Consider the following 24,643-nt stretch of genomic DNA (forward strand, 5'->3'; position numbering starts at 1 on the left):
ATGAACACATGCATTATGAAAAAATGTTTAATTACACAACTGTGCACTACTGTATGCTGCTTTTAGCTGGGGACCCTCTCTGGGAGGGCTCTCATGATTGTGTAGAGAGAAGGTAACATTTTTGTGAGACCGCTACCTCACATTTTTAATTAATTTTTATAATTTAAAAAAATCATAAAATATAGGAAAATAGTGAGAAAGAGCTCTTTCAAAAATTGCTGCTGTGTGCTCACTATAGTCCCTTGAGCAACCCACCAAGCATGGCAAATAAACCAATAGGACAGGGAAACCAAAGCCTGATGTTAACACATCAAGGAAAATTAAGGCTTTCGATCTCTTTCTGTGCTTTAAGACAAAAAGAACATATGTTCCTCCCTCTTCTCTCTGTCATTAAAGTCTGAAGGGAAAATGAAAGTTTTGGTTTGTGAGAAAGTTTAAAGTTCACTCAGGGTGGACTGAAGACATGGTGCATCCTAGAGAAAACGCAGCACTAGGTAGTGTTACCCAAGTTTGTTTCTTCTGACGGGATGGGCTCTGTAACAGTCCTGTCTTCTTTTCCAAGGGAGGTTTCTGTGCTCTGACTTGGTTTCTGCCACATTGAATGCGTAAATGAACTGTTAGCTGCAAAAGAGAAGGGGGCATCAGTGGCACTGGGGTAGCACAGTGGTTTTAGAGGCACCATGCCTGGGGACCACTGCTTACCCCATACCTGGCATTATTCGACACCCCATCAGCTCAAGCTTCAATGCTATTCTTTGGTTCCAAGTCTGAGGGATAATTCGCACATAACGGGCCACTATTGGAGGGATGAAGTTATTGCGTACTATGTCACCAGAGTTGGAGTTGCCTTGGAATACCTGCAATGAAATGTGCACACATTGTTTGCTTGGTTTTGAAAGTCTCTTTCTTCAAAGTGTTCCTGACATCCATCTTCAAAGATTTTCATTATCCTAAAACTAATACATTGATAATCTGGGATTCAGACACAAGATTTTAGGAATTGAGAGTTCTGGAAAGAAAGAAATAATCTTTTCAGTTCTGCCAGATGATCACATTTTTCTGTTAGCTCGGAGGAGAAAGATTATCACCATTTCAATTCTGTGTAATTTTTAGTTAATGTATGCTGGTATAATGCTATCATTTTTTATTTAATAGCACAACAGCACCCTTTCTTGGGAACAGGGGATAAAGACATAAAAAGAAAAAACTGAACTGAAGAGTGACTTTTAACTATGCAGTTGTTATTGCACTTATACAGTATTTCCTAGAATCAGCTCAGCCCCTTGTGCAGAACAGTAGTCCTTGCAATATTAATTCTTAGAGATGCTTCAGCATGATCTAGAAAAACTTAAAAGCCTGATGAGATAGAGAGCTCAGCATATCTTAGATAAAATGCTAGGCCACACAGGGTTCTGATAGGACAGGTTCTGTCATGCACCTTAGCTGAAACTAAGATCATACATAATACTTTAATAAGATTATTTGCATATAGCAAGTCATTGTGGAAAACCACAAGTCTTTGCAGTTCAGCCACTACTAGGTTGATTTGTCACTTTTTGGGCCAACATCCCCTCAGTTTAATGTTTAAAAAAAACATTAAACCAGTTAATGTTGGGCAATGAAATTCCTTGCCATGCAAGCTAAGAAAATCAGAGCTAGCAGGAAATCTCTCTGCAACTCCACCAAATTTTTAAAACCTGTCATCAGGACTGAGGACCAGGTAGAACCTTCTCCTAAGCAAACTGAACTCTCTCAGAAATGATAAGTGAAGGTCTGACTTTGAACACTGTAGGGACACGAAGTGAGGCTTTTGGGGTTTCTTTTGTTTGAAAGGAAACATGAGGTTTTCAGGGGATAATGTTATCAGACAAACTTGTGCAGCACAGCTTTTGTCTGCATTAACTTGTTACACTTCTTTTCTATGTTCATTGCCAAAGTCACACAGAGTCTGTGAAAGCTGTTGGGTATTTTAGTGTAAGAGTGTATATTTTACATTCTGTTACACCAGTTCCTAACAGACGTAGGCTGTGCCCACTTGTGTCAGAAGAGTCCCACCAGTGAGGATTGGGGAGTGGTGTAGCCCTGGCGATGGTAACATGGGCACTGTGGAAGCCACAGGCACAACCCCAGCAGCAGCCCTGCGCTTTACCTGAGGGAGTTGTTTCATTTGGCGGGGGCGGTGGATTGACCATCCACATGCATTTGAAGGTGAGCCTCAGCTTTGCTGGTGCTGTGCCGACCTATGCTTCTGCACTGGTACAGCATTACTAGCACAGGCAAAAGCTGAGCTGAGCTAAAGACTTGCCCAAACAGCCTGCTGTACAGCTTTCATTACACTATTTTTTTGAAAGAAGGATACGGACATACACATGCCTCCCTGTGTGTGTCCCACAACTTCATCAATCCCTGGACAACTTGCTTGTTTTGACAAGCTCACTGTCTACTACTCCATGGGCAAAAATTACACTGGTGAAGACAACCCAAGTTGAGACTAGTTTGAAACTCCTAACCTTTCTTGACAGTGAAAGCCTGCCCTTCAATGTCAAGGCAGCATACACATTATAGCTTTGTGTTTTCCTACCCTTCTCACTTTCCCTTACCTTTTCTTCGTTGCTCAGAATCCCTTTGTAAGTTCTCCATTTTGAGTTGTTATTTTTATAGTTCATTGTAAATGTCTTCACGTAAAAGTTGAAATTCAGCATCGTGGATCCAGAACCAGTGGTCTTAATCCCTTTTGACAAGATGCAAAAAACATTTTCATTTGCTAGGTGTCTGTTTTAAAGGAACATTTTCAAATGCAAACACAGAAGCCAAAACAATTTGGAAAATTTTGCCTTCAAGGTCTTAATTTATTTTTCAAACTGTGTTGAAATTGAGCTTAAAGTTGGATGAAGAATGGAAATCAGTTTTAAATTGTCAGAGCCATGGATATTTTTAACAGAGCACAAAGGGCTGAGAGAGCTGGGCCTGTTCAGGCTCGAGAAGAGATGACTGAGAGGGAACCTCTCAGTGTATAAGCATCTGTATAAGCATGTGTATAAGCATCTCAAGGGAGGGTGTCAAGAGGAGGGAACCAGGCTCTTCTCAGTGGTGCCAAGCAATAGGACAAGAGGCAATGGGCAGAAACTGATGCACAGAAAGTTCCACCTGAATAAGAATCATAGAATTATAGAATCAACCAGGTTGGAAAAGACCTCTGAGATCATCAAGTCCAACCTTGATCCAACACCCCTGTGGTTACTAGGCCATGGTATTAAGTGCCACATCCAGTCTCATCTTAAAAACCTTCAGGGATGGTGAATCCACCACCTCCCTGGGCAGCCCATTCCAATGTCTGATTACTCTCTCTGTAAAAAATGTCTTCCTAAAATCCAACCTAAACCTCCCCTGGCACAGTTTAAGACCATGTCCTCTTGTCCTACAGCTGGTTGTCTGGGAGAAGAGACCAACCCCCACCTGACTACAACCTCCTTTCAGGTAGTTGTAGAGAGTGATGAGGTCTCCCCTGAGCCTCCTCTTCTACAGGCTAAACAACCCCAGCTCCCTCAGCCTCTCCTCATAGGACTTGTGCTCGAGTCCCTTCACCAGCCTTCACCTGGAGGAAGAACTTCTTTACTGTGCAGGTGAAAGAGCACTGGAACATATTGCCCAGAGAGGTTGTGAAGTCTCCTTCACTGGAGATCTTCAAGAACCATCTGGACACAATCCTGTGCCATGTGCTCTGCTTGAGCAGGGAGGTTGGACCAGATGACCCCCTGTGGTCCCTTCCAACTTTATCTATTCTGTGATTCTGTGACTCCGAAATGATAATTGCTTTTTGGTATTATGGTCCGTATCAACCATCTTTACATCTTTAGCAGCAACTGTAATTTACATTTTTACACCTAAATCAGGAGATGGAAACAGGAATTTCTTTCACCTGGACCATTGTTTCAAAGGCTATGACTTTCATGTTTCTTATTGATTCCAGAACTACATCTTTAACAGATCCTAAGCAATTGTTTATCATCCACCCAGGCTCTACCAGTCCCTGTGTGTTTTGTTCTGTCAACATGTTTATAGATCAAACACACATGACAATTGAGTTGAACACTATATCTCCATAGGAAGACCAGTCTTGTAAATAGCCAAGATTTTTTAAATAGGAAAATAATATTCCTGAATGCAGAACATTTCATTACATTTAACAAAAGAAACATTGCATTTGTGCACTATTAGCTTTTCTGCTGCATTCATTTTGTTCTCCAGCTGCAACACCAGTTTCTAATAACCAGACAGTGACATACCTGTTATTCTCTTCTTCTCTCCCAGGTCTATCTCCAGCCATTCACGATTGCTGCTGTGATTAGAGGCCCAAGCCAATCCCAGGACTTGAAGCCAAGCCTTGTCAGGAGACCACTGGAATAGTTGCCCAAACTCGTTGGTCTCCTCCCAGTAGGAAGATGCAGTAACCTGGCTCTTGGAGAGGAATCCCTCTTCCAGACTGAGAGATTTGTTGCAGCCTAGGAGTCCCCACACAGACAGGCAGAAGGAGTTACTTTGTGTTTTCACAGGATATTTTTATATTAGGCTAGCAACATTTAAAGACCACCCACAACAGCCAAATCAGACATTGCTGAATCTACTGCTAGCCTGATGCTCTCCATTAGCTGTGGTGTTTACCAGAATTTGTAGTGGATGATCCAGTACCAGCGTGGTGCAGTCCCTCTCCTTTACCAGTCTAACTCCTACGTACAAGACACCTTCTGACTACATCTGCTATTTTTGCAATTTTGTTTTTTTAATCTCTGCACTTTTGTCTCATTCCTGTGAAGACTCTTTTTATTTTTAAATTTTCCTTCTGAAACATAATATTTATGTTTTGAGATTGGTGTTAACTAATTCTGCTCTACAAAACATTTCACAGATGAAGGCACTGTACTGAAAGGAACACTTTACTGTAAATATTTCATGATTCTCACCTGCAATTAGGGCTAGCAAAGTTACTCATTAGAGAAGTTCCTTGATACTGCTGCCAAGACATGATATCATGAAGATAATAGCTGCAGGTAAGTATTACAAACTCCACCAAAGAACCCACAAAATTTTTGCACATCGAGGTTCTTCAGAGAAAACAGGCCAGTGGAATATGGTTTCAATGAAGTTAAAAATAATTCCTTGGCAGATTTAAAGGCCTATACATGCTCTACACGTTTTCAGTTTTCAGTGGAATAGTAAATGATTTTATCTCAAATGAGTAAAATATAATTCAAATGAATGAATGTGAACTTTTCTCCCCTCTTTGCTGTGTTTTATGCAAATGAACAGCTTGACAGATTAAAAAGAGGGTTTTGCATCTTGGAAAGTCATAAACAAAAACTCGTTCTATATCAGTGCAATATAAATATATCTTCATTCCTCCTATGTTTTTTTTCTCTTCTTGTATGATGAAGATGAAATTTATAAATGTCTGAAGAAAAATTGCTTTAATTTTTCTGTAGCCAAAAGTACATAAAAATGGGATTATCTGATTGCCATTTTTCATATGCTGGCACTAGAAATGCAACAGCAGAATACTATTTCTGTTTCTTGTCTATGTGCGTATGACCGCACATATTCTCTGGGTTTTTTCTAGCTCACTTCACATCCCTTCAATTTTTTTATTCACTTACCAATTTTAAAAAATTGCTGTCCTAAAACATCCTTCCTAGACACAGCCTGACATTCTCCTGATCATTTTTCAAAACTTTTGCAGAAAATACTTAAATAAAAAGGTAACATATGAATAGCTAAAAATAAAGCAATTGTTCTTACCATTTGAAGTAAATGTAAACCGCTTATCTGACAGTGAACCACTGTAAGAAAAGAAAAAGGTAATTCAGCCTTTCATGAGGTGGTCACAGGAATGCTGAGGTACAGTTTCAGAATCACTGTTTATCCAGTAAAATGTCTCTGGCCAGACAGCCGCTTTCTTTGCACTCTAGTGCATCTCTTACTGTGACTGAATTCTAATCATTTTTTAAATGGATTTGAACATTTGTTATGCTAAAGTGACTTCCTGTTGCATCAACCTGTTACTCGTGCTACATGTGAAGGAGTTACACTTGATGGCAACTAAACCACACCAGGTCTGGCCATTCCTGCTTGGGCTACAGGTGTGTCATAGGATGCCACTGGATGAAAACTACTTGTTTTAATCTGGGTGGGAACCAGTTCTTTATAACCATGGCCAACATCTCCCATCAGGAATGGTTCTTTATGCTCCATTAACCACATCTATGGCTCTCTTTTTCTTCCTGCTTCTGACATGGACTGCTTTGCTTCAGGAGAAAAGCCATTTCTTGGGCCACTCCACACAGGCCTGCACAATGCAAGACAAGATAAAATCATCACTGTGAGGGAAAGCTGAGCTTCCCTTGGCCTCCCAAGGAGCACTTTCTGATTCCCAAGGAAATGCCCCTGAGGTTTCATTCCAGAAGCAATGACGCTGACTGGCTGCCTAATAAAAAGGAAGGCCTGGGTTTTAACGTGAAATTAGTTTGGATTTCTTAAAAATCTGACCCCTTGACCGTCACTTCAATTAGCTGCATGCATCACTTGCCCCTTTTGAAAAGCCTTGGCCAGCATGACTGAGCAGTAAAACAACTTCTGCACTAAGCATCAAGACAGTTCCCTTTCAGGCTGCCCTTTTGTTGTTGACCAGGAAAATTTCCCCCCGAGGTACTGTCTGCAGGCTAACCACGGTGTGCACTGTCTGTATGTTTTGAGAGTACTGCAAATGGGGAATAGGAAAGTAGTCCCATGTCAAGGTCAATAAAAACACTGCCTCTTTCTGTCAGTGAGGGAAAACTAATGACTACAGGCAAACGAAGCCCATCAGAGATGATGGGGAGCACTGGGTGGGAGCTGATTTGTTTGGGCATGTAGGCGGCATGTAGCTAGAAGGGGAAACACAAGCCCTCCCTCCCACATCTTCCCCCCAGGCAATCCTCGGGGGCAATCAGATGCACTCTGCTCACTTCAAACCAGTTCAACATCAGAGCCAAAATATTTTTTGCTTTCTTAGTGAATGCAAAGCAGTCCATTTCAAGAGAAAAGAAGAAAATAAACACCTATGGTGATCAGTAAAACCTACCCAAAACAGCAATCACGGCACTCCTTGAATATGATAAAGCTTTGTAATAAAAAAGTCATCCAGATCCCTTTCAAATAGAGAGCAGCAAATTTAGCAAATAAAGGGAGGAGATTAGCATTTCTAAGGTCTATAAAGCTATGAAATCAAGCTGAAATACTTCTGCTATAATTCACTAAAGAGGAAAAAGTAATTCAGTAAGTGGTAATTCATCAGTTTCCTAATGTGACAACTGGCATTCGTCACACAAATTCCACTTTGTCCTTTAAGGAAGGGTATCACCCCATGCTCCTCATTTTCCTGACAACCTTCAGGATCCTGCCTTTCTAACAGTACTAGTGGCAGCACTACATAGAAGACCTGTGCCAGTAGCTCTGCAAAAAAAAGGATGCTAACTTCCCATAATAAGTAAAATAAATAAATATAAAATACATTTTTTTTCCAGAGTTGGTCTCAAGCAAGATTTTCCTAAGCAGTGAAAGTTAACCCCAAATCTCATCTTTCTCTGTTCACAAGCACACAGTATCTTGCGTTTTCAAAGACAAATGATTTCATGTGCGTAGATGTATAGTGAGAGGCCAGGCCACGTCACAAGCTTAAACCCTCATGTATTTGTACTGGACAGCAGAACTGCCCAATAAATTCAGCCACTTGGTCTTCATTACAGCATTTCTGGGTGCAGGTCCACGCGTGGATCATGAGAACTGAAAACCTCACAGATGCTGGTGCGTAACAAGCGCACTGAAAAATGGAGTGCGGAGGCAAAGGTCAGCTCTCCCAGGATGATGGGCAAGCGAGCAGTAACTCCTACTCCGTGTTAACAATGCAGATACTTAACAGCTCGATGCACTCCAGCACCAGCTTTTGATGAGGTCAATTTCAGCTCAAGCCACTAAATAATTTAAATCTTTAGTACTGGAATCCACTGTAAATGAGATTTTAAAAGCTTGAGTAAGCTTTTATTTAAGGGCACCTGAAGAGCTCTTAAAGCACTGCTGCTCAAGCACCAATTTTTTCTTGCCAGCTCTGGCTTCTCTGCAGGATTTTCTTTCACCGTGTAGGTACCCTGAGGACAGGGAAGCCATGCAACTTTGCAAATACCTCTTGTAAAAGGTTTCTTAAAGCATATGTGTTGTTTCATTATTTTAGTAAACAGGCCCACTGTTTCTAGGAACATTTTTTCATGATTTGAAATAAAAGAATTTCCCTGAATACTTCAGATTTCCTCTTCTGGCATAATGGGCTCACACCAGCAGTTCATCTGCTCCAGGGATTGTCCCAGCTGCCAGGTATGGCAGAAGCATCCTAGGGATCCCATTTTTCTTAAGGTCCATGCCATCTAGTTTGCAGGCATCCATCCCAGTATGAGCCTGTTTATCTGTAGCTCCCTGTATAACCTGTAGAAAGTGACAGTTGTCTCCTCAGGGTAATTCAGTCTCTTCAAGATGTGCATCATGCTCAAGGAGTGCCCTGGTAGGCAGAAGAGCTACAGGGGCTATGCTCCTTCTTAGGCTGCTTTCTCAGGGGCTTCACATTAAATTGGCTACATCCAAGCCCTGGAGGCTGGATTCAGCCTGGAAGCATGTTTCAGCTTTCCTTCAAGTAAATGGGAGTTTTCCCATTTGATGTAACAGAGACAAGTTTGCATCTCCATGGATACTTCTATTACTCACATGAAATGGATGGGATATTTTGTGAATAGCAACATTAGAAGGACACAGTTAAGGCGATTGGTAATTACGCAAACTGTTTTCCCCCAGAACGTGTGCATTTGCTGTCTTAAAGACTTAATTCCTTGTCCATAGCTCTTGTACTGTGAAAAAAATACAAATGGGAATCATAACTGCCTTTCCTTATAAAATTTCATGTGCTGCTGTCTGAGTTACTCCTACTGGGACTCTCAAGGATCACAAACATATGAATGTATGTAAACAGTTCTGTAACATCTTTAGGTAAGGTACAAAGTATTAAATTTATGGTTTCACTAAGCTGGCATGTGTGATGGAAAGAATTTGTATTATTTGTTTTATGGAGGAGCTTGGTGCCTGAGCAGAGCTATCAATCCTGCTTTGCTTGATACAACTTTATATTAATTTTCTTTGGCAATCAACTTTCAAGAGAGATAGAAAATATTTAGGCTTTACAGTTCTTTGGCTATGATCTACATACTACCCAGGTTTGTATACTTCAGTTCCATTATATATAAAGCATTTCAATCTGTGCTGAAGTTTAAGCACAGCAACAGAGCAAATGAATGCCTTTTTTTTTTTTTTTAATGAATGAAACCATGATTGTAAAATTGTCAGGAGGGTGTGAGAAATCATGGAGAAAACAAGAAAATAGTATAAAAAATACATATTCTCTTAGCTCTCATAGCTGTGGGATGGAAATTTTCCTTCCTACTTAAAAAAAAAGCCTCACGTAAAATCCAGATAACATTTGAAAATTAAAAACTATAAACCAAGAGGAATGACAGAAGCAGTTGCTGGAAGGGCTTACTGTGCCGGATGGAGATTAGAGGATTTATTTCTACTTCAACAACAGTACAATTAAAAGTGAGAAGATAAGCAGGAAATATAACACCCTTGCTATAAATATTCTAAAAGAGAAAAACTCTGAACATGTCAATAGCACAGTGTTTAAGAAGTTGTTCATTAAATCCCCTATAGCTCAATGGCACTTTTTATTTATTCAGTCTTCCTAGCTTTTTTCAAACTTTGACATGAATTTACCATGATTTATTAGCACATTGATTAAAGGTGTTCATTGCAGAACATCATATTCTCATGTATCTGCTAACAAAGTAATTTGTAGATATGTGTTGGAAAGAATAGAAGGAAAAAAAGAAGAAAATACTTCACTACATGGTATAGAGCCACTGAAAACTTTGAGTATTTTCCTATCTCCAATGCCAACACCATTCTAATAAAGCCATAGAAATTAAGCCCGAAAACCTCTAGACCCACACCTAACATCTTTTCCTCCCCAAAGTGGTGTCCCCAGCTGCTTCTGCTGATGTGGACGGTGCACTGTGCCCCGGGATTTGCCCCCAGTGTGAGCACCACCAGTGGTACTCACTCTTGCGAGGGGATGCCATTGGCGATGGCGCCTTCGTAGCGGCTGATGCCCTTCTGCTGGGTGACGCTGATCTGCCCACCCAGCTCGTCCGTGATCACGCCCGCATGTATCGCAGATTTGCACAACAGCGAGGTCTGAAAGGCAGAAGCCAAAACTCAGAAGATCAATCTGACAAACTGCAAATGCTTTCCCTTCCAAGCCACTAGTATACAGGTGTTACAGCTCATAAAATCCAGGTAAAGCTCAAGAGAAGTACGAGGCAGGGGAGGAAGGAAGAAGAGCAATCTTTGAAAGATATATGTTTCCCAAAGTAATGTCTTTTGGTTTTTTTTAAATGAAAGATCAAATAATCTGCTTCTGAGAAGGTGCTGTAAGATTGTCACTCTTCAGGAAAACAAAGTCAAAGGCAAGGCAACATTTCCTTGGGAAGATAAATCAATAATTGCTTGCTATTCTTGCCTGAAGGCAGACCTACCTATTACTGCACCTTAGGACTTGAGTCATGGCGTACATTAGGAGATTTAGCTATGTGTTGACTAGCTGCTGCTGGGTTTTAAGTATAGCCCATTTACCAGTGTCTGAGGTGGGATAGCGCTGAAAAATACAGGCAGGACAACTTCTGTGCAGGACAACAGGCAGAGATTGGTCTGGTTCACAGAGGCCCTGCTTGGGCTGTGCTACTGGAAAATCTGGGTTGCTGGGCTGTTCCCTCCAGGGAGGGCTGGGGGGGAGCAGGGGCTCAAAGGCAGCAGGTCTCCAGGGGAGCCCTGCAGGTTCTTCCCATCAGATAAGCTAAATCCTTCTTAATGGTGAAGGGAAAATGTCTTTCACAAATTCCTCAGTGCAGATAAGATCTGCGTGAGGTCATGCCATGTGCTGCTTTTCTATCCTAATCATCCAACCCAAGGGCAGAATAACTCCAGCTAATGAGAATGTAATGTGGCATTTCTTTGTTTCTTCAGCTCTGCCACTTTCCAGGCTGGAGCCGGCAAGCTTGAATAACTGGATGAACAGGTTAAACATCAACACTGACTTTTTGGAAACACAGCAACTGTTATAGTTGTGATAGGGTGGGATTGTACTTCAGGGATATGATTAAGCTTACTCTTTGAGATTTCACAGGCGTGACAGGAGGACAGTCCACGGTGAGGGCCAGAGAGAGGGCAGAGCTCTGTGTGATATGAACTGTGGATAAATGCAACACCTTGGGCAAATTCTTTGCTTTAAAGAACAGGCAGTTAGAACAACCCAAGAGGTTGGTACTTATCAGTGGGATGTGATTAGGCAGTGTGTAATATTTATTTCATCTCAGAGGAGACTGCTAGGATACTGCAGGCATAATCCTAAAGAAAAACCATGTGTTACTGAAATGTATTTTTTTCACATGTGGACACCAAAAAAGTAAAAGCTAAAATCACAGAAATATTTGGTACATGGATGAGCACTGCCTCAAGAGGGACAAACCCTATGCAGGGTTTTTCCAGAAAGCCAGAAACCACAAGTCAGTAGGTGTATTTGACAATTAGTGGACTTTGTTCTCACACAATTGATTTGTCTGTTTGACAAGTGTCTCTGTGTGCTTATATACTGATAGCTTACTTATATACTGATAATAAAGGGTCTATTTAACACAGCTGGGAATAATTACCGACAAAAGTCAAGCAGTAAAAGTTTAAACTGAATGGTTCTATTCTTGTTTCTTTCATCTTTATGAATTTCCCCTCATTATTCTGTGTACTTACATCTCTGTATCCTTCTCCAATATTCCCAGAAATGTCACCTGCTATGTCTCTGCAGCCAGCAGGACAGTATCTGCTGTAGTGAGAAGAGAAAGGCTTGTTTAAGACATGAACCGTAGTGATGATACACACAAATAAACTCATACAAAAGAAATGCTCTCAAACCAATAATTATTTTAGCAGCAATTTCTGGCTGGTGGTCTGTTTGTGAGTCTAGGGGATAAATAAATGGGCCCTTGAGTTTATAGGTGGACTGGACACAGTAGCACTCAAAGAACCAGAAAAGCAGTTTTGCAAGGGCACTTATTTCTGTCTAATTCTCTTGTTCTGGAAATGCTACCATATGAGTTTTCAGTGCAGCCCAGATAAGAAGCCTATATGCACGCTCAGACAGCAGCCAGAAGAGCACAATTTATTACCACTTCAAATCCTATCACAAAGTTCAAGGAATCAAGAAATTATAGCTTGTCCTCAGATAATCTTATATCAGCTGGGACGTGATCTGCTCTCAGAGGGAGCACCGGAATTTAAAGCTATTTTGAATTTCAAAGTGGAAACTGTTTTTACATATACCATATATAGGTATGCCCTAACGAGTATTGCTGAGAGCTCTGCAACTCCATTTCATCATTTTTCTGGGCTGCAGACTTCCATTCTGCACTACTGCTTCTCATAACAGAGCCTTGGACCATTGCAGTATTGGAACTCAAAAAAATTCACTTCTCCAGAAAAACCAAGACTGTTTTCTAACATTTTCTAATGACTGGACCAGATGACAGATACAGCAAAGCAAGCCAGAATACAGAGAGCTACAAACCCTCTTTACCTGAATTCAGCCTTTGTATAGTGGTTTGCTCGTTCCAAACAGGTGATTAGATCTGCGGAAAGTTTACAAATGTCAATTCCCATTGTAGGATGTAGAAATAGAGACAAATATTTGGTTAAATGTGTAATTACATTTAAAGACCCCTCTGTATAATATTTAAGCAATTTTGTTAGACTGGAAGCAACAGCTATGGTTCTCCCTCATTCTTTTCAACTCTCTCTTTTACTCCTCTTCTGTTTTACACCTTCATCAAAGTTGAACAGACCTCCAGAACATTAAATGTAGGAATGAAAATAATAATCTGTCTTACCCCGTGCTCCTATCACAGTAAGGTGGATGCTGGAGCCCAGAAAACAGTGGAGCTTCAAGGAGAAAGTATTAATTTTCTCTTTCACTGGGCCTGTATTGCAGATGGTCTAGCAGCCATTATATCTGGTTAATGCTACAACTATTCCTTGCACACATGCTATTAAAAATACCTTGGTTGATGCTAATCTGGAAATATTTAGGATCAAACATTTGGGCTAAAGTCTATGCATGTAATGAAAATATTGAAATAGGGGGGACTATGCCACTAATCCTCTACTACTCTTGGATTTCACTTTACCTGGATGATCACTACTGGCGTAGGACAAAAGAAAACCTCGTCCTGACACATGGGATCCACTCTCAAAGTGAATAGTTGCCTCATTGCTATCCAGAATGATTTCTTTGGGGACAGGCATCACATTACCACAATACGGCCCTATGGCAGAACAAAGAAGATTTCAAAAGTTTAGATGACATAATTAGACTGGAATATTCTCATGATTAGCAAAGAGTTTCATAACACATCCATTCTCTTTCAGTAACATTCCAAATGTTGACAAAAGGTTTTTGGCTTCAGTCCTTTATGGGTATGAGCTACAAAGTTATCCTGACAAGGAGTGGCCAGGATTCAGTTGTCTCTCCATGGCAGAAATTCCAGCATCTGTGTCTCTCATCACATAAGCCTTAAGAGAATGATTAATGCCCTTTGACCTTTGAAGTGTAGCATGCTTACAACCAGCAGTAATTCATTAGAGAAAATAACAGAACATTTAAAAGCAATCCAAGGGGTCTAGGCAGGGTCCCCTAGATAAACTTTCCAGACGCATACAGCTCGTGCTGCTGTAGCACAGCAGCCAGTCAAGAAGGATTAAGATCACGGAGTACCTGGTTTTCAGGGACCTGCGTGCCACAAATCGTACTACAAGACAGTTAACACCTTACTGGGAACATTTCTTAATCTTTTCCTTTTAAAAACACCATCAGGTCATGGAATTACACAGTTCAAGTCTCCAGAATTTTAAAGGAAAAGGAGAGGTAGAGAAAGGGGAAGATGAAGGGAGTGGGACAGGGAGACAAGAGCCTTGTGCTTACATTGAGTTAGATAAGGGTTTTATAGCTACCAACTACAATATCTTGGAACAGTCTTTGGGACACTCCTTTCTTGTGAGAGCAGGCATGCCCAGGACTCCTAGTAATTACATCTGCTTCTTCAGAAGTCAGTTCCCAAAGGGAGCATTCCTTTGAGACTGCCACAGTCTCTGCGCTTGCCTTCTGTCACCATACCTGCTGCAAACACTTGTCCCTGGCTACCCTCAGGCACAGATAATACAGAAAACCTCAAGTAGTTTGGGTACACTTGTCCGAATTTATGAGGCTATTTGCTATATAAACTGCAAAGAGGTTTTGTAAGGTGGGAAACAGATTTTTTTTCCCAAGAGAAAAAAAGAAACAAACGACCCTTTACGAGCCTTCAGCCCATCTGTTCTGTTGAGGTGAATGACAGCTTTTGTGTCCTAAAGTAAGTCTTTGGGATGAAAAATGATCAGTTTGATTTTTCCTAGACAACCTCATTTTGTTGATTGTGGCTACTTTAGGGCAATTTGGAACTGACTTCTGAGACACAAGAAATTACATTCACAGCATGACACAAATTTGATGAGTGATACCCTTCCTAACAGGCTCCTAAAAGCTTCTTCCTTTTACTTGATATTCTGGGGTTGGGGGGGAAGGAGGGCTCTTTCCCAAATACTTCATTTGCCTTATTACAGCTATAAGGTCAGCCTATAGAGTAGCCCGATAGGAGCACACGACAGCCAGCTGTCAGCAGAATGGGACAAACAAAAGAAGGAACTCTTGTCTTTTGGCTTATAAAAGTCACATGGTGAAGCCAGGCAGGCAGAGAAACAAGAGAGGAATATGACATTTCCCTGGAGTACTCATGTGTTGAAAAATGACTCATGACTTAGTCAGAGACAACAGTGTCTATAAAAAGGGTTAAACAAATTGCTTAGGAAATGAACTTATCAAAAAGACAGCATCTGACACCATGTCATACCAGACAACTGCATAAGTGATTTATTTGAGAAGGTCTTTTGTGTCAGATTGCAGTGGGAGAAGTAAAGTGCTAACTTAGATAACTTTTTTGAGAGAGAGAGAGAGAAAGGGGAAGAAGACAGGGAGGCATTGCACTTCTTCAAAACAAACACCTGAGAAAGCTTTAGTCCTTTTCTCCTCTGAAGGACTGTCTGTACATATTTTCTCACAAGTGCTCTTTGGCTTTCTCCCTTGCAGCAATCGGCACTGACCTATCTACTCTGTAGGTATAATTTAGATGACTGATTCACAAAACCACACATCAGCTGGATCAGGGATGAGTGTCTCCTCCAGTAGCAAGTCTACATACGTTCCATATAATTATACAAACAAATCACACATCATGAGTAAAACCAATAAAATAAAATATAAAATAGGCTTAGACTTACAGAGTTGTATAATCCAAACGAAAGCCAGAAATTCAGAAACAATCAGCTTAAGAAATCAGCATTTGATGTCTAAAGACAAGTTTCTACTTGTGATAAATCCAAAAATGGTATTTTTTGGATTTAAATCCAGGCTATGGTATTTTCTGCTAAGAGCAGTTCTGGTGTACTGAGAGATTTCCATGGGTAGCTCAAAATTAAGGGGGCCTAAGGATGAATTCCTTAGAGAATACAGAAACAAGAAAAATTATACCCTCAAGGAAGGAATATTTTCTGAAAGTTTATCAGTTTTCTGCAAAGATTTTTAAGAAAAAAATAGGTGCGGGATTTATTAATACTCTAAAACATTAACTTGCTCTCTTGATACAAATTAAGGAAGGCTTGCAAAATATTTAAATATATTTTTTCTCAATAAATCAGGTAACACCATGTCAACACTATACTGTGAGGTCCTCAGACTTGCCTGAGATCTAGCAGAGTTTATTTCCATATTGTCAAATACAGAAATAAGTGCTGAGAGGTAGTGTTCAGAAAAAAAGTGTAAGCATTATCTCACCCCTATATTGATGTTCTTAGAGAAGGTGATCAGACACCAGGTTGGCTTAGAGGTTCTCTACTCCCTGAAAAACTAGACGTGTACAGTTTGCTTTTCAGGAAAAGGTGTTAATCCACTATTTTTGCTCATTACTGTGTTTAAAATGACCTGTGTAAAAGCACCTTTCTGATTTGATTTACCTAATAATATTGGGTTTGGTTTAGCAGCACCTCACTCCATTTCGCCAGGTTTTTGCAGAGTGGCTTTTTAACCTCAAATTCTCATTTTTCCCTGAATCAATTTATTTTACACTGATGGTCTTCCAAGAAATTCTCCAGGGGAACAACTAGTAATGCTTAGAAAATAAAACTGATTCAGGATCAAGACAATTCTCTGGGTTCAGTTTTGACTGATGAGAGAATTTTATGCTTTCATCTGTTTCCTAATTTTCTTTAGAAAAATAACATCTTTGTTTTTATGGACTCTTTCCTATGCACTTCCATACAGCAATCCTCCATTTCCTTTCATGCTGTAAAGCCAGAGACAAGATAGTCTTGTGATCTCTCTGCATTTCAGCTTGTGGTGTGCCTGAATTAGATGCACTTTCTATATACACAGTAATGCCTAGCAGATTTGCTCTCCATTGACTTATCCATTACCTCAAATACATATATTGCGAGAATTTTTAGGCATTAGAAGTATAAAACTAATCAGCATCTGTAGACATTAGACTTCATCTGAAAACTCTATTTACTACTCCGTATTTTCCATTTTAAGACAATTGAGGTATTTGGCAAAAATATTTCTAAAACTCATATATTCATATGTGCTCCCTGTGTTGTCTGTCCATTCCACCTAGGATTTATTGATTTCCATGAGCTGTCTATATGAATACAGTACAACCATAGTGGAGATGAGAGATGATGGAGAAAGCCTTGGTTTGTGTCTGGTATGAAAATGAGAAACTTGCTTATAGGGCTCTGTTAATTTTTGCTGCAGCATTTGGACTTGACTTTGGATAAATATCTAATTCCCAAAACTGGAACTTAGCCAAAAATTTTTAAGATCCCTTTTGAGAACTGCCAGATCACGTTATCAGTTTTTCATCTCCTAATGTTAGTTGTGAGGTAAGTTGTTTTGCATATTCAGTTTGAAAAACGAGTCATGAATGCTGATCTCTCTCTGTTTCCTGTTAAAGTGACTTGGCTGGAGCTCTGATGGGGTAACTAGGCAGGATTATTGAGTTTGTTTACTAAGAACAAAGAAAAGAGTTTGATTTAATAAACAGATGTGTTACATGTGATGAAACTGAGTAGGTGTTTTCCATATTTCAGTATTATTACATCTATATGCCAGGGCCTTTTCTTCTTTCCATGTCTCATTAAAAATTGACCCAACTGTGGTTCTGTCTGTTCGCTTCAGATTCTTTTTATATATACATATATGTGTGTGTGTATATATATATATATATATATATATATATAAAAATATAAATATAATTCTGCAGGAGAGATATTAGGAGTCTAAGGATTTCAAATATACCTAATTTAATTTAATATTCTTTATAATTAAACTAACATTTAATGCCTTTCATCCAGAACATTTGATCTGCTGGTATGGTCTAGGTGGCTTAAATTAAATACCTTTATTTTGGAATCACTGTCTCCAAGTAGTATTAACATCCTGCAAGATACACAGTAAATTGTCTCCTGGATATCCTTTGGAGACTGAAGAGACTATTTCATGTGTTGTTTATTTTTTAAATGTTAGCAAAGGCCTACTGCTTTTGTCTTTTTCATAATAATGTTGTTTTGCAAATCTGATGATCTTTACAGCATTGTCTGGGTTTATGAGGTCTAGTTTATTTCTCCTGTCAACCAGGCTCTGGCACAACTCATGACCTTTCTTTGTTGAATTATGTTCCTTTATTTTTTCTACTTCCCGTAAGAAGTACTGTGCCTAGAGGACCCTCTACTCTTACACCAGCTGGCAATGCCTACATGCCATTTGTTTCTGTGGTTCTTAATACTTTCTGCCTCTTCTATAAGGCTTTTGCTTCCTTTTAGAAGCAATTATTTCCCTCTTTAGCTATTGAATGTCTGGTTCACTATGCTCATTCTCCTTTCAAATTCCCAAACTTCACTTGAAATCTGCAGTTTGACATTCACAGAGGTCTTTAAGAAACTCAGTTTAGATATCAAATCATAACATCCTCCGTTCAACAGAGAATCTTCTTCCTTTTTTTTCAGTCTTTACTTAGAGAATAAGCCACAGTAGTCAGGCAAGGTGCAGCAACAATCCCATAGATCTTCCTCTCCAGGATTAATATGTCCTAATGCATTTGTTTGGGGAAAACAATGTTTTAAAATGTCATCCTTATATTCAGTCGCCTTTTCTCAAATAAATCAACTTGGCATTACCTCAGTAGCTGGGGAAGGACGGGATATGATGAGCACAGATTATGCTTGTTTCACTTCAGAGCTAAAACCTCATCTAGAGTGCAAGTCTTTCACAAATACCACACAAAACCAGCAAGGATCTGTTGGATGAAAACACCTGCATTCTCAAAATTCATCTCCATCCTACATTCACACAAATACTTCATAAGTAGTATGAAGTAACTCTTGATAAGCAGTAAGTCTTCCTCTCCTCCAGACCAAGAGAGGTCCTCTTTGCTCCAACCATGACACACACATGTGCAGAGGTAACAAGCATGACCCCACAAGGACGTGCCAGGAGAGAAAAAGTGCTGCTCTATGTCCTTCTTTGCAGGACTCAGGCAAGGTAGTGTTTAATACTCGGTAGATACGAGTTGACAGAGTAGTCAGGATGTGACAGCCTGATTATTCAACATTTAATTCTGTGCAACACAGTCTGACCCCAGGCTGAGTGGTAAACATTTCTTGTTTTAGGAAAAACAAATATAACTTTCATTTAGTGTTTCCAAAGGGTTGCCAAAGACTGCAATAAAGGAAAGAAAAAGGCATCCTAGTTAGACTGGAGAAGTAATCACAATTAAAAAATGGAGGGTCTGGACCACCTGCACAGGCTGCACATCTGCCTGCTTGACTTCAAGTGAGATCCCTCACTTCTAACATCGCTGCAGTTTTAGCCAAATCCAAAGACAGAATCACAGCAACAGCTAGGAATCATGAGTGAAGAGCTGTAGTTTAACAAAAACCAGAGAATAATACATAATACACCGTATGCAGCTAAGAGAAAAGAACGGTCCATTTGATAAAACAAAACACAGACATTCTTTGTTGCATCAATCTTTCCAACTCTGAAACCTCAGGATACTCAAGCAACCACTCAGGCGAAACCCAACTGTTAGAAGAGTTTTGACTGTTAAGAAAGTGCTTGACTTGATCTTCAGCAAGAACTTGTCTGGGCATTTCCCTGGGTTTCCTGAAATACCAGAAACAATACAATAATAACAAGTTTCCTTTGAGGGACAAAAAAGAAACCTGGACACACCCTTTATTCAAGCAAGAGATTTATTTCAATACATAATAAGGAGAGACTGGTTTGATGAATCCCCTCAAGTCATAATGACAGGTAGGAGGCATCCAAAGGCACTTGGTTCTCCTGCACACCTGCACACACACATGTGCACACTCTCAGCAACTATTAGACACCAGTAAATGCTCAATTTGTCTAACAGCCCATAGTGGCGGGGTGTGGGGAGGAGAAAGCATTTTCAGTAATTTCACTATTTCACATTAGTTACCGGCTGTAAATTATGCAAGAACAAGTCAACTGCACTAACTCTCCAAATTATTACTAGTCACTCAGCAGCTCTGACATCCACCCCAGAGGAACACATCAACCTCCTACTGACTGAAAGTGAATGGAGAAGTAAGTAGGCACTTATCTCTTCTTTAGTCTTTCCCTCCAGTCAGGGCTGATGATCAGCTCATAAAATTAAGGGAAAAAATACTAAGCCATTAGATGGGGAAAAAGACAGAAAAAGGCAAGGAAAAAGGGTCAAAAGAGGTACAGAATTCTGATAAAGACATATAAAGAAGCTGACTAAAAGCAGTTCCTGTCATATTCTTCAAACATTTATGTTCCACCTTCCTAAGTAGTGCAAATTTTGTTCTTGAGAACTACAAGGCTGACATGGTTAATCTTGTTTTCACATATCCCTTTAACTAATTAAAAAATCAGAAGCTCTACTTCAGAGCTCAGTATTTTTAATATGCTCAGATAATGCAATTAACTCGAGAAGAAAAGCATTTCGGTAAAGGCTTCACCTTGGGTACACTGTAAGATTATGCTCATAATTATTTTTATTCTAGATTCTTTTTGTGGGACAAAACTCCCCATATTTTAATCCAGTGAAAAGCTATGCCTTTGAAACAGAACATGATCATCTATTTATTTCTCCTAGAGACAAAATTGTGCTAATATTTAAAGGTTTGTCAGACAAAGGTGACTCAGTTCAACTAAAATGGGTGTTAGGCTCCCTTTGCTGACTGATGATTAATATTTTCACATCTAAGCCTGGATGCAAAGCTAACAGCTTGAAAGAAAGGGTTTGCTACAGGTTCTTTTCTATGGTGAACACTGAAGAAAATAATTTGCAGAGTAATAACCCAGAAATACAGTGTTCAGACATTTTATGTCTCCAGTTTTAGAGCTTCATTAAGAGTATTTAATTACCATCTTTTAATTGCAATATTGGAGAAATCTAAATGCAATAGTTGCTTTCACAGGTCCATCAAAGGTGAGAAGAACTGTAGTGTCACATTAGTGTCTCAGTTGAGACTCAGAGAGGCTTCAGTACATCAGCATACACAACGCACTTTTCTGGGAGTGAATTGTACTCTTCTATCAGTTTACAAAAATCAAGGAATGTCCTGAACTTAAATAAAATTTGCATGCAAGTGGTCTAATCTGTAGTCACCAATTTACAACAGTGAAGACATCCATGTTACAGCTAACATAAATCAACTAATCCATTTATTTGTATTTAACAGCTTCTCCTTATTGCACAGAATAGAAATACCCCAAACACAAATTGAGTTAGTCTTTGTTGTATTGCATGAGTCGCTGCAGATGGTTATAATCATGAATGAATCACAGTTAAATGTAAAGACTGGAAGAAATCTGAAAGGAAAACAACACTTTGTCATCAGAGTCTTCTTTACCCTAATTTTATATTTACACGCATAATCTAGTGTTTTGCCTCTGACCGATTTTCTAAGCTTCAGATTCAACCCTCAGCAGATGTTTGTACTCATACTGACATTCACGCTGTTGTCTTCTGTAGAGTTGAAGAGATCAGCATGATATTTAAAACATATTTCCCTTTGGACCTTATTGTCTTGTAATTGCAAACCTCCCAAATACAGAGCAAAGACTGCTTGGCTAATTTGAAACATGAACAATATTCACACTGCCAGCTTTCCTACTTTGCTTTTTAGGTTTTCTTTTTTAAACCCAGATCAAATACAGAAAACATACAAAGATTAGTTTTTAATTGCTCAGATGTTTCCAATGACTGCAAAATATTTTCAATGCTCTATCTTCCTATGAAATAATTTCGATGGCAAAAATAGGTGTCTCCTTGGCCAAAGGGAAGATGTTGACCTGCCTGTAGATGTTCATGAGGAGGAGACAGTTGCAAAGAGGAGATCTGGATTCAGAAACAGCTGTCTAAAATGACACTTAACAGACTGAATGGATGTCTACTCACAGGGCTTCTTTTGCTGACATAAATGCATATTAAAAGTCAGAGCTGTAGCAAAACTATTGAAAAAAATTACTTAGAGGAGCTCTAGTCTCATCTAAGAATTGCTGTGTCTTTTAAAACACAGGGGACATCATGAATTTATGCCTATAGAACTATTTCCACACTGTTGTTGTGCATGGATTGACCTGAATGTAGAGACTTTGTAGGTATGCTAGTGGGAAAGTCTACAGTGAGCTGCAGACCACAAAAAAACATTACAGAGGGTATGTCTGTTTAACCTATAGAACTGGTTTAATCAGATATAAGTAAAATCTGCTAGTTGTGCAGTTCATTATGAGAATGCAAATTATAGTCCACATGCATCTAACATTACGAATCAGGTCTGAAAATGGGTGTGGGAATACTTTAAAAAAATTAATTATGTGGAATTGATTGCATAATACACAGGTATTCTGTGCTCACAGGCTGAAAAACTGCAGGATAAACTATGTGAAGATGTCTTCATGCTGATGTGTAAGGACTCAAAATTTCAATCAACATCCAAGATTCATTTTTCACTTCAGAAAACAATATATTGATTCATCCCTGTTTCCAAGATACTTTGATTAGAAATGCCAAGATAGTATAAACAAAAATTATTCAGATATGTTAATGCAATATCAACCACCTAGTTCTTACTGCCAAGTACAGGCAGACTGTGTCAGGTAAATACAACTCATTACTTACAGTTATGATCATAGAACCACGGAATGGTTTGGGTTGTAAAGGATCTTAATCTAATTCCAGCTGCCCCCACCATGGGCAGGGACACCTGCCACTAGATCTGGTTGTTCAGGGCCCCATCCAACCTGTGTTTAAACACTTCCAGGGATGGGGCATCCACAACTTCTCTGGCCAACCTGTTCCAGTGCCTCACCACCCTCATAGTGAAGAAAGGAATAAAAAAAAATTTAAAAAAAAGCCCAGCACATGTGAACAAAGATGTTCCTTATGCCTCAAATCAAGCTCTATGCAAGGCTTAGATATCAGCATGTCACTGCCCACTCTTAGTGAAGGCTGTTTCAAAATGTAATACTTCCCCCACGAGAAGAGTAATTACCTTTACCTTCCTTTGAGAGCAAGGCTTTAATACTTCACTTGATCTTCTCTTACCAGATGAGTGATAAGCCTATCATGCTGATGAATGAAAGACAATCAACCCTCCTTACTACTAAGATATCTGTTAGATTTCATCCTTGGAGAACCACATACTTTTCTGAGCCAAGCAATAAGCTGAAAAACCTGCAGAGGCCCTGTGTAGCTCATGTCTTTGTCACATTTTCCCATTGAATCCATTCTGCTTGTTAAGTCCAGTACAGCACATTCAGCTTCAGCTGACTGATGGGCTACAGCCCATTCCTAACAGGCAAAATCTTAGGAACTGTCAATTCTTGAGTTTACTCCTACATTAGGGAACTCCTTGCAGCTTTGGATTTAAATTGGACTTCTGAAAAAGGGCACATTGACTTGAAAATCAGTTTGACTCTTTTAGAAAGTGCAGATCAAAGTTTCAGTGACATCTGATTGGGAAAATCAACTTGAGGAAGGCCTCAGGTTCTCCCTGCGGAGTATCCTGTTGTTATGATTGTTTAAAGTGCACAGCTATAGCAGATTATTTACTTATCTTCCTGTGCAAATCTCTTACAGGAGTGCAGTCTGGCTTCATGCATTTAATATCTACATGTATTAAAGCCTGTACATTAGCAAAGGTTATCAGTGGCTAATAGGTAGCAATAATAAAGGTTATCTCTTCTCTGCGCCGTGAACTGCCTAGAAATAGAGACACGCAGGATCATTTGGCTCCAATTTCTCATCTTTGTCTGGTTCACGAGCAAGCTCTTTCCCTATGCAAGGGAACAGGGCTGCTATAGATCCACAAACTTGCTATACCAAAACTGTGACAGTGAAGTTCTGCAGTTCTGAAGACAGAGCCCTTGGGGTGGATGTGGCAGAGCCAGGTATATGCCCCTGTGTCCCTGGCAGCCCCTCTGCAGCACAGCACGGCAGCAGCCTTGGCCGGGGCAGAACTACATACAGTGTGAGGGGCAATGGCCTCCCATACAGAGAAGGACACACTTGAATATGAAAAGGAGGAGGAGAGGACAGAGGCTGACATTTCTTGCATTTTGCTGAGCTGGCCTTTTACTCACACTTTCACCATTTCATGCATTGACCATTGTCTTGTCTTTTACGTACCGTGCAATGTTGAAGAGCTCTGGATGGTAAGGTAGCTGGACTCGCATTTCTGTGATTCGATATCCAGGTCTCCAATTTTCAAGATCAGGCGTTTTCCTGGAGGCACTTGGATTTTCTTTTCACAAAGTGTGTAGTTTGGGTATGTACCAGGATAGTTCTTGGATGCCAGCGTCCCACTGTCTTGATACATCACTGTGTGCCCACATCCATCCCCTGCAACAAGAAAACAAAAAAGGAAGAGAAAAGAAATGTAATAAGAAAAATGTAAAAGAAATAAAAAACATGTAAAGAAATACTGGCCACATAATCATGTCTCGTGCACTTTCCCCTTTTAGAAAAGTATTTTGAAATACTCCATTTCAGTTCTACTTTTGTTGGAACATAGGTAACTAAAATAAATCTAGTCACATTTCTCTTGTAAAGCAGTAGAAAGGGAGGTTGGAAACACTAATGAACTAAGGAGTATTTGACAGTACTGTACAGACAGTCTCTCTGGCTGTCTGCTTTACAGACAAACCCTACTGAATTCTGAAGAGAGGGTAACTGAATCATACATGAAAGCACAACAGACATGATTTAACTACGTACTATCATAGACCAAACATCTTACTTTCTTGTTGGCTTTCTTGTCT

General features: G+C 39.7%; 1 protein-coding gene across 2 annotated transcripts in view; it reads right to left on the reverse strand.

Moving 5' to 3' along the window:
- Positions 1 to 24,643, reverse strand: part of DCBLD1 (discoidin, CUB and LCCL domain containing 1) — a 47,569-nt gene that overhangs the window by 7,577 nt on the left and 15,349 nt on the right. For both annotated transcript variants that reach the window (XM_032684314.1, XM_032684315.1), the window contains exons 2-11: positions 24,012 to 24,224; positions 13,362 to 13,499; positions 12,755 to 12,806; positions 11,932 to 12,004; positions 10,190 to 10,323; positions 5,794 to 5,834; positions 4,287 to 4,502; positions 2,601 to 2,731; positions 710 to 857; positions 505 to 621 (exon numbers count right to left, since the gene is read on the reverse strand). In XM_032684314.1, the coding sequence (XP_032540205.1) occupies positions 505 to 621; positions 710 to 857; positions 2,601 to 2,731; positions 4,287 to 4,502; positions 5,794 to 5,834; positions 10,190 to 10,323; positions 11,932 to 12,004; positions 12,755 to 12,806; positions 13,362 to 13,499; positions 24,012 to 24,224 (1,263 nt within the window). The remainder of the gene's footprint in view (positions 1 to 504; positions 622 to 709; positions 858 to 2,600; positions 2,732 to 4,286; positions 4,503 to 5,793; positions 5,835 to 10,189; positions 10,324 to 11,931; positions 12,005 to 12,754; positions 12,807 to 13,361; positions 13,500 to 24,011; positions 24,225 to 24,643) is intronic.

Source organism: Chiroxiphia lanceolata, chromosome 3, assembly GCF_009829145.1.
Source record: "Chiroxiphia lanceolata isolate bChiLan1 chromosome 3, bChiLan1.pri, whole genome shotgun sequence".
Classification (NCBI taxonomy): Eukaryota; Metazoa; Chordata; class Aves; order Passeriformes; family Pipridae; genus Chiroxiphia; species Chiroxiphia lanceolata.